Here is an 11,715-nt window from a genome sequence, read left to right on the forward strand (position 1 = left end):
GTGGGCATGCAGAGCGTTGAGTCACTCCCAAGTGCCAGCGAAGGTGACGCGTTTGCGAGAATGTGAACGCGAATTGTTCGGCAACTTCATGAAGACTGACGTAAATGGGACACCGGCACCGGGGGTGTTACCATCGCCGGCTTTGCAAAACAATACGATCGCAACGTTGCAACGATCGCTGCGTCGAAGGATCACGTCGTCCTCGCCGTTTTACGAACGCCGCCTCAACATGTGTCGCACGTCATGATCAGCGAGAAAAGGAGCAGCGGTCATGGTCAGACGTTGGAGACGTTTTGAGGCGGGGGAAACAATAAGGAATGGCCACTCGCATAAGGTTGCATGCACATGTGAGCTCGAGGAGTGGCGCGTGTGGGTCAAGTGAATCGTTCATCAGCATCGTTGCTGTGCACCGGGCATCCGGACCGGCCAGTCGCCAGAGCTGACGTCACCGCGAGTCTTATTATACTGCGCGTGAGGCACAGCAAAGGCAGTGGGCCACGTAACGAAACAGCTGCGCGGTAATTAGGCGCACACGAACGACGGTTCCCTGCCCATAACCGGGGGCTCTCGAATGGAGGCCTGTCGTCCAGTGGTCTGGTTTTTTTGGTGCTGTTCTGAAAGGCAGCAATGCGACGCAGCAGTGAGCAAGCGGGGCAGTGATGTCCTTGGGCAGCTTGGGTTGGAGCGCTCCAAAAACTAATGAGACCAAAAACCAGAATACCAGAAGCCCGTCCCGGGGCGGTAAACGATCGAAGCGGCGGCTCTCCAGCGAGCATAAAAACATAAACCTTCCCTTCCGTTTTTCCCCGGCGGGCATCAGTGGCCACGAGACGCGAGGGCACGGTGTAGCTTACATTCTTTGCAACTAATGATCTGTGGCCGGTGGCTGCTTGTTGAGGCCTCGCTGTTGTCCCCTTCCTGTAGCACACATTCCAAGCAAAACGGCTGGCCGGTGCTGGTGCTACGCTGTGGCCCATCGATTATCGTAATCAAATTCAGCGATGTTTTTTGGGAGAATGCAAAAGGGCTGCTAACGAAGCCAAAAGCCCGTGTGGTGTGTGCCCATGTGTCCACGATTACCATCGCACGCGCTTCGTGCGACCGTTCTTATGCCAGGCCAGGAGACAGCCCAGTGAGCAAAAGAATTCGATAGAAGCGACGAAACTGAAGGAGGAGGAAACGCTGGAAGGACGCTATAATGTGGCGTGTCGTGGCCGTGGCTACCGTCGCTGGACCAAATGGTTCCACGGGAAGAGGGAAGGTTTAGCATATTTTTGACTACCGAATTTGATCGAGACGGAAGCACATCGACTAATATCGCTTCGTGGCGCGGTCGTGGTGGTGTGTGTTCAACGTGTGATCTTGAAGGTTTTACAACCGTGGCCTTCTCAAAATAGAACACAAAAAAAAAATACTAACGAGACGATTAGGCGAGCTTCCAGCTCTCGCTGCGCCAGACGCTTGGAACCGTTCGTCAGATTTTGCTGCTGCTGCCCAGAAATACGCCGATCAGCCAATGATGTGATCGCTCTTCGTAACTGGATCGTAAGAATAATTTGTTCACTTTTCCGTGAGCACTTGCGAAGGAGCGCACTCCTTTCTCCAACACGATGATACCAAGGCCCCTGTGGTACTTGGGATGGTGGTCAGTCCAACGACCACCACAAGCCCCCCGAGACGGAGGATTCGCCGAGAGGTTTGACCGCTTCCCGCCCGCAATTCCTACGGATGCGACGAGCGGAATTTTTCGCGGAATGTATGCTAATGTTTTCTAATATATTATTATGTTGCCCGTGCTCTGTCCCTGGCGTGGCTGTCGTTGTTCTTCTGTTGGGAGGGGCGGGCCTGGTTTTTAGTCGCGAGCCCTCGCGCCAAGGCACGCTCCCATTCCGCTCCGACACCCCCCCCCTCAAGGCTTTCAATATGTGTCGGGGTTATTTTTTGCTTTTGTTTCTCGTTCAACTCTTCTTTCAACGCAAGATCATTAAATTTTCATTAAATTCAAAACGATAAACGAGCCAGAACTGTAAAAAATGGAGCCGTAAGACAAGGAACACAAAAACTGAGGCGGGGAGAGAAAAAATAAACGAAGACATGGAACCGAAAACCGGCACACCACACCGGCCCAGCCCAGCACACCACAAAACCAAACCGGCCACCACACTTCGGCTCTGCATGGAATGATTGTGGTTCTGGATGTAAATGTGCAGGAGAGCGCGTTTTGCGTTTTCTTCCTCAACTCGATAAACCTGGCCTGGCCTTTTTGTTTTATGTTCATTTCCATTCCATTTCCAAACCAAAAATAAAAAAAAACACGAAAACGCCGCTGGACATTCGGAACACGACGTTTGTCAAGGCATTTCTGCCACCCTGCGCAACTCAACTGGCACGAATGGGGCGAGGGGGGTGTTTGGCACAAAAGGCCCCAAAAAACCAAAAAACAAAAAATCCCCCAGAGATGGTAATATGGTAGAGGGGCGAGCATAAGAACGCCAGCAGCAGCAGCAGCAAGTACGTCAGGAATTCGAATCGCGCGGGCATACCTGCTCGTGCGCTGCTGCCCTTTCTGGAACACCGGGACGCGGACACATGGGATGAAGGGGGGTGGAGGCCTGGTGGAACGCGAAACAAATCAAAAAAGGGGTTTCGTCCAGCTTCTCGTCAGATTTTATTCCACTTCGTTCATCACATTTCTCTCGCTTCGTCGCTCGTAAGGAAGTTGATGCTGTTGCTGCTTCTGCTGGTGAGGGAAGGTTTTGTTTTTTTAATTTTTCACCCGAGATTGAATTCGGCCAGGTTTGGTTTGTGCTGGCCTTCCAGCAGCTGGCCATTGCCAAAACATTTGCGGAATGTTTTATCGCTTGCCCGAGATTGCCCTTGCTCAGCCGAGCATTCTTGGCAAGCCATTTTGGCCGCACTTCGCAACAACGGGGCGATCCGGTGCCCAGCTGGCCCCGGCTACGGCTGGTGTGGAATATTTGGTGCAAAAGCAATGAATTATACATTTATGAGACTCGGAAAGGTATCCTCACCTCAATCGGCTCAACTGGTTCTGTGCGGTTTAAAGTTGCGATGAAAGGGTAACAGCAGGAGGCAGCTTATATACATAACTGTTTGCTTGCAGCAGCAGCAGCAGCAGCAGACAGGAATCGATTGTGGGAGAGAATTTCAGGTGTCCGGTTTGGGTGGTGCGTTCTATGGATGGTTGGTTGCAAGATGGGAAGCACTTGGGAAAGATGATAGTGCCAACTCTCGGATCGCGAGACTATCGCTGCGGCTTTTGATAAATGATTGCAAATGTTGCCAGCCAGATCGTTGGACGGTGTTGTCCGATGGGTTTGGTTGATTGATTAAAAGCGGAGTGGTCGGTGACGGGCGGATTTTTTGCGGTTCGTTGGGTGAATTATGTCATGTTGGTTAAAAATGGGAATCATTTTGCTTGACAATAGGCATAAGCAAACATCACATTTTTCTACAGATATTCTCAACGATGAGCTTTAATTTTATTTTTAACTGAATCAGTTTAAAAAACCCGACAAGGTTGGTGGTATAGAAACAAAAACATTTCATTCTCTATGATCTACAGCGGTGTCGATCGCTACATTGCTGCTCGTGTACACTTGATTTGCCATTACATTTTTGTGCAATTATTTTCCAGAAAACCTCTTCATGGTCCACATGGATATAAAAAGAGTAAATTTAGTATTGCTTTTTACTTTTTAATTAGCAAAATCTGAGCTATTAATCATTGGTAGTTGATTCTTGTATTAGATGCACAATTAGGTGTTTGCGGTTTTTTTTATTGACGCACAACGCAAATTAGGCGAGAGATTCTTCGAACTGTAATTCCTCAGTCGTTGTTAGCGTCCCATTTAATGTCATAGTGTAAGTTATATTTGTTGCACAATGGTTATTTGTTGTTCATAACCTTCACCACTCAATGTTTCAAAATAACACCTGACGCATTTGAAATCAATAATTATGGAAATGTGGGAATAAGCTTCTGTATTTATTGTTGTTCAAGCTGGAAAACAACACTTCACGCGAATGATGTCAAGATTTGTTTTTTTTCGCTCGTTTCACGTTCATATTATGATTACTTACTGTTCATAGATGCTTTTTTTGCATGTAACACAACTGCTTTTGCTGTAACTTGTGTTGTAATGCGCCAGAACTTATCTGTGTATCATTTTCGTTTAAATTGAGTTGTCTTTCATGAAATTGAATGATAATCTTCCTAATGAACGATCGTAATATCGTATCGAATGCTTTAGAGTAACATACCATTAAGGATAACCACCTGATACTATTAATTGAATTGTAATCCTTGAAAATTGACAGCAAACGAATAATATTTTATTTGTTGGTTGTGCTCGCTTGTTCAATAATTGCTTTAATAATGATTAGTTACCTGCTATTCAATCCTCCACTATCCATTAATTCCTTCAACCACTGATTGAACGTCGTCCTTAAACAACACTTTTTGCATCGTGCCGTATTTAAGCATCATCTGCTGGCAATCAACCCGCACCAGGCTGCTCCATTGTGTGTCCTCGGTGGACCAGTGACTCCCACAAAAGTGACTTCCGTCTGAACTTGACCCTAGCTAGCCTTTGGTTTTTTGTTTTCGGATTACTCCTGCTCCCAAATAGAACCGAAAGCCGGTGGAATATGAATAAATGCAAAGATTGTAAAACGGACGACCATCGCGTTCACGACGTGCGCTCACCAAATAGCACCGGCCGGCCAAGTGGCGGGCAGAAATTATGTATTCCGATTAGCGTGCCGCGGTCTCCGCAGCAGCGGTCGGGGCGGCTCTTTAGCGTGGGCTTTGTTTCGCCGAGGGGCTTTGTTTTGATTAAAATTTCGTCGTACGTCTTGGCATCTCCAGCATCGTGTTGTTTGTTGTGGCGCTGCATCGATCGCACGCCGTCGCGCAGATGTTTGATGCGGGGCGTCGAACGGCGTCGACGATTCGGAATTCTTCTTCACCGTCTGGTTTTCCTCGTTTTTGGGGACAATTCCGTGAGAATGTTTGGTGGATGTGGGGATACAAATGAGCTAATCGGCCCCAGAGATTGGGCTTTTGACCTTCAGGTTCGACATGCAGAAAAGAAAGGAAGGATAATGGCAGCAGCAGCTGGTGTTGCTGGATGGATCGGTCGAGAACATTCCTAAAAGCAAAAGGCGTATCTCTGCGCTGGCACTTCGATCGATGATGCCTTTTCCTTTCGGCTGATCAAACACTAATCATTTTGAATTATTTCGTCTTCGAAAGATCACTGTATGGTGTCATTCCGTGGGGACCCTAGACCATGACCCCCCCAAGAGCGCAAATGGCTGTCTGCAGGTGGTGTGAATCATACACCGATCACCATCACACGACCATCGCTTTCGCGGGTGTCGCGCATACAATGGTTCTCCTTCCGAAACGAAAGAAGGTTGCGGTGCGTTATCGCGATGAAAATGAAATAATTTTGGAGGCCACATTGCTGCGCGTCGTCCGCCGGTTTGTCCGTGGTGGCGTCTTGTTTTGGTAACTTGCAATGCACCTGAATGCAATGCACAATAATGCCGCGGCGGCGCAAAAGTGTGGCGCTTAACGGCTGCAACTGCACATCCTCATCGCACAAATCGATCGCACATGCCTCGCACGATTGCACACCCTGTCTCGCCGCCGCAACACGACGGTGACGGAATGGGCCAAGAGACAAAGTGTGATCGACGTCTGGAAGTGGACTCCGTAAGTCCTAGAGGGGCGAGACCGGGCCCGATCTGCAGTTCTGTCCGAAGTTATTGACTTCTGTTCGAAGACGCGAAGGCATTGATTCAATGCAAATCAAGTCGCTGGGTAGCGCGCGATCGGATCGCAATCAAAATACGATCGTTGACCACACGGTCATGGTGGTGTGCCATATGTCGCCCCGTGTGAACCTCAGTCAGTATCGTTTTTATTGCGGGTGGGGGCAGCTATGCATATTTTGTTTCTCTCTTTTTAAAGCTTTTTTTCTGCGTTGTTTTTTGGGAAATTAATAATGAAACACCCCGGGACCGGACCGGTGGTTTTGGGCGGTTGGAATGGTTCGACCTGAGGCTGAAGGTGAACCTGTCGTTGCCGTCGAGATGTCTCCGGTGGAGTTTCAGTGGAGTCAACGTTCGATTTCGGTGCCATTTCCGGCTCGCGGGGAATCGTCTCGTCGATTGTGAACGGTGTCATTGTGTTGGACAGGATTGGATGGCCCTATTCCATACAGCAAGCAATCCGTAGCTAGCCGACCGTCGGATCACTCTTCTGATAACACCCGTGAGAGCAGCTTGGACAGTGGATCTTTTAGGGCGGCACGGAACCATTATGTTGCAACTGAAGGTCTCTCTGGTTTCATAACGGCATAACGTAAGATGCCTTAGCCAGAGACCCATATCGTCCCGCCGATGACCTCGGTGGAGTAGAAAGATGCGTCAACTGCTGGGCTGAGCTGGGCTGAGCTGGGCTGGCCACGCACCCCGTACTAACCTTGAACCGTGGTGCAAACTAGTTGGCAAACAAAATTCCCTTTCCGCTGGAGGCAGCCCATTCCGAAATGCTAACATCCGACGGACGGTAGGGCGTGTGCGGTTTGTTTAGTCGCTTGAAAAGTGCATACTTCCAGGCCTTCGATAGTGGCTCCGCCAAAGGCACCGATGTGTTAACTACATCGTACGATAATAGGTACCGCGTTGAGTGGGTGGAGAAGCACACCCGGTTTATGACCACAGTCGCCGGAAGGGTTTCCACATTCCGTTCACGATAGGGATGATGAGTGTGATGTTTGTCTGGTTTTTGGTTTGGTCTTGTTTTGTTCTGGGAAGCTCAAGGGTATTTAGTGGCGGCCTCGAAGGTGTCCACCAGCGCCCCAGTGTACACAGCTCATCGCGCTCATCGGTGGCGCAACTTGTCAAATACAAAGTGTAACCAGTAGCGGTTGCCCAAAGCCAAAGCCACTGCGCTCTTCGAAGGATCATAAATCATCAACCTACCGAGGTGAGGTTCGATCGTTCTCTAATCCACACCCAGACCTGCTCTACAATGTATTGTGGATGGAACAACACGGATCTTATGGTGGGCCGCGGACAGCGCAGTTCCACGAAGGATCTCGGATGATATATGAAGAAAGTTGATTAACATAATTCTTTGAATCTCGACGGCGTCACTCGAGATTCACCTTGAACGAAGGGGGGCACATTGTAACAAAGGGGGGAAAAGAGTAAACCACAAATGCATTTCGATAAACTTGCACACAGCGTGACGATGTCCTACACGCCAAGTAGGACATCATTGCTATGCGTGGCAGCAGCTGATGATGAGGATGGGCGGGGGTCGCATTTTCTAACGTCATCCCAATGACACTCATCATTGTTTGTAGCTGATGGGCCCGGATGGTACAGTTACTTATATAATCGTGTTTCTTTGTCTCCGTAGGACACCCGAAACCGGTCATCTTTAGTTCGCAACAAGCGGAAACTGGTGCGATACCGGAACTGCCGCAGGATACGGATAGTTTCAGCGAAATCGATCTGAGCGTGACGAGTGATCCGCAAAGCAACACGCGCCCTCCAACGGCCACCGAGTACAATCCGTTGCAAGATTTGGAAGAATCGGACTCGCTGCGTGGTGGTGGTGGTGATCGGCAGGGTACTGATGACGGCAGTGGTCCGTCGTCCTACTTCCAGCAAACGTCGACACTGACCGCCCAGTTCGCGGCTCAGCTACCGACCGTTGCCTCAACGGTATTTTCAACCTTCAGTCGCGTTATCAAGGGCAGCTCACCGGTTCCGACTGCTAACGGTGACCATCAGCCATTAGCACCGCCACCGTCGTCGGTGGGGTATGGTTTCGGAGCGCAGCAAGAATTTCAAAACACAATCTATCCACCACCGCCGTCGGCAGCAGTAGCAGCAGCATCATCGTTTGGCGCATTAGCGAGTATAGCCGCGTCCGAACAGGCCTACCCTTCAGGGATTGGTAACGAGCATCAGCTGACTGCGCAAGTAGCATCTGAGCCACCACCACCGCCACCAACGTTCTACAATCCGGAACAGGTGAAAACGGTGGCAGCAACAGCAGTGCAACCACCACCATCATCAGCTGCTATCGGTACCGCAGCACCTTCCAATAGCTACCGATTAGGTGGAAGCAAGAAGAAAACCTATGCGCATATTCCGGGGTTGAGCACGACGGCACCATCGGCACAGCAACCATTTAACGCCCAGAACGTTGCTACTCCGCCAATATCGTACGCAGTACCACCGGTAGCAGACGTTGCGGCACCAGCTCCTCCGCCAATATCCTACGCAGTACCACCGGTAGCAGACGTTGCGGCGCCAGCTCCTCCATCGCTAGACGTGAGACCGCTCCCGGTAGAAGCTCCTCCGACGAAAGGGAAACCCTCACTCTTTGGCTATCAGCTTCCAACAAATCTGCTCGAGAAGCTACCCAAACCAAGCTTCGTTGGTGAAAAGCGTGACGAGTCGGTAGTAGCAGCACCTCCCAGCGCGGTTGTTGGATCTATCGCGGATCAGTTTGCGGATCAAAGTTTTACATCGGGATCGGTAGGATCATTTGCACCGCCAGCAGCAGTACCGTTCTTCGCTCCAGCAGCAGCACCACCACCCAGCGCTGTTGTTGGATCTATCGCGGATCAAAGTTTAGCTTCGGGACCGGTAGGATCATTTGCACCGCCAGCAGCAGTGCCGTTCTTCGCTGCAGCAGCAGCAGCAGCAGCATCACCACCACCAGTATTCGCTGGAACATCAGCGCAGTCATCGATTGATTCGTTTCCCGCAATCTCACAACCTCAGGTCGCTGAGCAGCAGCTGCAGCAGCAGCAGTTACAAAGTGCTGTGCCTCCGTTCGTAGCTCCAGCACCACCACCGTCGACACAGGCAGGGCCACCACCCACTTTCTACGCGCCAGGGCAGATACCGAGTGTGCCGGTTGCACCGATAGCGTCAAACGCCTCGAAGAATCCGTACAGCTCTGCTCGCCGGGCACCAGGTGTCGGTCCGTACAAGAATCCACTTGCACCGGTCAGCGCACCGTCGAGTGGACCCTTTTTCCTACCCAATCAGCTACCTCCGTCAGCTGTTACGCAGTCTACCGCACCACCGAGTGCCTTTATTCCTCCAGCAGTAGCAGCTCCCGCAGCAGCAGCTGCTGCGCTACCCCCACTGCCGCCATCACAAGCGCCGGCACCTGTTTCAATTTTCAATCCAGTAGCATCGACGGTAAACCTCAAAGATACCGAGCAATCGAACCAAAAGGCATCAGAGGACACGACGACAGCGACACAGCAGAACGTACCAGCATTCTTCAATCCTGCGACAGCTCCCGTGGGCATTGGGCTACCAAGAGGTTCCACTAATCTTTTCAACGTTGCAGAGGTTCGCAACGATTCGGAAGAAACTTTAAATCAACCACCACCACCCGTTGTGCCATTCGTGCCATCTCAATACGACCAGTTGCCGAATTCTCAACCGATCCTTGCACAATCCGATCACGGTAAACATCTTACGAGCGCAGCGGAACAGTCATCGATCAGTGCGGATCAATTCACGGTTCCCTCGGCTTCGAAACCGGAAAGCATCGCTAACGTTTATCAAGAGGAATCGTCGAATCACGTATTGCCCCCGGTGGCTGAATTTAATTCTTTCTTCGATACCACGCCAGCAGAGAAGGATACTGTATCGACGGGCATTAAAACGATCGTAGACGGACGCTCCAAGTCAAGTGAAAACGTTCTCTCACCTCCGCCACGTCCAAACTCCAATCTCAGCGAACCGGCTACTATTTTCCCGGGAGCGGTACCACCGGCTGGCATATTCCTGTCGGAAAACATTGCCTCGTCCGGGTTAATCCAGACATCGAACACTGAGCAACAACGCTGGCCTGTGCCAGACAGCAACGCTAATAGTATCTCGAGCTTCTTTGCTTTGCCTCAACCACTGTCAACGACAGGAGGTTTACCAGAGACCACCAAACAGGCAGCACCCGAGGTGAACGGTAACTTTTGGTCAAATAAACCTCCGCATTCCTTCGATGCACTAGCACAAAAACCGAAACCACCGAGCGAGGAACCGTGTCCGGTTATCAATCCGTCGGACTTTTTCAACAGCAACAGTACTGCAATCTCGACCCAGGACGCGAACAGCGGCAACAGCATCAACACGGGTCAGCAAGTGTCGTCCGTTCCTTTGTTTAACTTCTTCGGTCGACCAGCACCGACTGCTCCAGCAGTACCGGCAGCGACCAGCGAAGTGGTACAACAGCAGCCTGCTCCTCCTCCTGTTACTCCTCCTCTTTTAGTCCCGGAAGATCAGGCGGACGGTAGTAAAGTCCGTAGTCCTAACGATACCACAGAGAGTGAGCAGGAAGAGCAACGCTTCGTCGGTGTCGTTAACGAACCGATCTTTAGTAGCGACAATCTGTTTGACTTTAAGTCGTCCGCGTATCAGGAAGGTGGCACCGATTACCGGCGTGAGCAGCGTAGCAGTGAGGAACAGGGTAACGGACTGGGTTTAGATCGCAGCACTACCGACAGTATGGCAGCACTGGCAAGGACAAGCGTTGGTGCACCAGACACTACCATGACCACCACCACAGCGCCATCGGTCGCGGAATCGACGACCAACATTGCGTACAGGCCAACGTACAATCATTGGTTTTATCGGCGTGAAGTAGAGGGTAAGGTAATCTGGTCACCGTTCACTATGGCCGATTCGATGGCCCTCGAGGATGGACTAACGCTCGAGACGTCTCGTTCCGATGCACAGAAAGAATCGAGCCCTCCGGTGATTGTGCATACGGATGGTGGACGGTATGATGTGTCGATACGTGACCGAACCCGCACGCCCGTCTACTGGAAGGGTACAGCGAATGAGGTACGCCGTTGTTCGTGGTTCTACAAAAATGTCGATTCCCGGTTTGTACCGTACGAGGAGGAGGTGGCGGATTTGCTCGAGAGTGTATACAAGGAGGCGGCCACAACGGGCGAGTGGCACCGGCGGGTAACCATTCCGAACGGAGAGACGGTTGTGTTCCATGGTCCTTCGGTGATCGTGCACTTCCTGCAAACGCAAAACCCGGACACTTGGGGCAGTGGCAGCTCACCGGTACCATCGACGACGAATCGTCCGCGTGTGGTGAAGCGAGGCATCGATGAGTTCAACATTGACGATGATGAGCCGGAGAAGATCGATCATCTTATGTTTATGGTGCACGGTATCGGCGAGGCGTGTGATTTGCGGTTCCGGCGGGTCGAGGAAGTGGTCGATGAGTTCCGAAGCATCTCGGCCCAGCTGGTGCAAAGCCACTATCGGTCAGCGTTCGATCGTAGTGAAATCGGTCGCGTTGAGATACTGCCGATCTCGTGGCATGACGATCTGCACTCGGAAGAATCGGGTGTGGATGAGAAGCTGAAGTCGATTACGCTCGATTCGATTCCTAAGCTGCGCCACTTTACCAACGACACACTGCTCGATGTGCTGTTCTATACGAGCCCGATGTTTTGCCAGAGCATCATCGATGCGGTCGGTAACTCGCTGAACCGGCTGTACACGCTGTTCTGTCAGCGCAATCCTTCCTTCGCTGGTGGCGTTTCGTTGGCCGGCCATTCGCTCGGTTCGCTGATTCTCTTTGATCTGCTGTGCCATCAGAAGACGGATCAGAAACCGGTCGAG

The 11,715-nt window shown here is 51.1% G+C and overlaps 1 protein-coding gene across 1 annotated transcript in view; it reads left to right on the forward strand.

Moving 5' to 3' along the window:
- Positions 1-11,715, forward strand: part of LOC126572850 (mucin-17) — a 40,596-nt gene that overhangs the window by 27,401 nt on the left and 1,480 nt on the right. The window contains exon 2 of the mRNA XM_050232534.1: positions 7,460-11,715. This exon is cut by the window's right edge and continues 12 nt beyond it. Within this exon, the coding sequence (XP_050088491.1) occupies positions 7,460-11,715 (4,256 nt within the window). The remainder of the gene's footprint in view (positions 1-7,459) is intronic.

The sequence above is a fragment of the Anopheles aquasalis genome, chromosome 2, assembly GCF_943734665.1.
Source record: "Anopheles aquasalis chromosome 2, idAnoAquaMG_Q_19, whole genome shotgun sequence".
Classification (NCBI taxonomy): Eukaryota; Metazoa; Arthropoda; class Insecta; order Diptera; family Culicidae; genus Anopheles; species Anopheles aquasalis.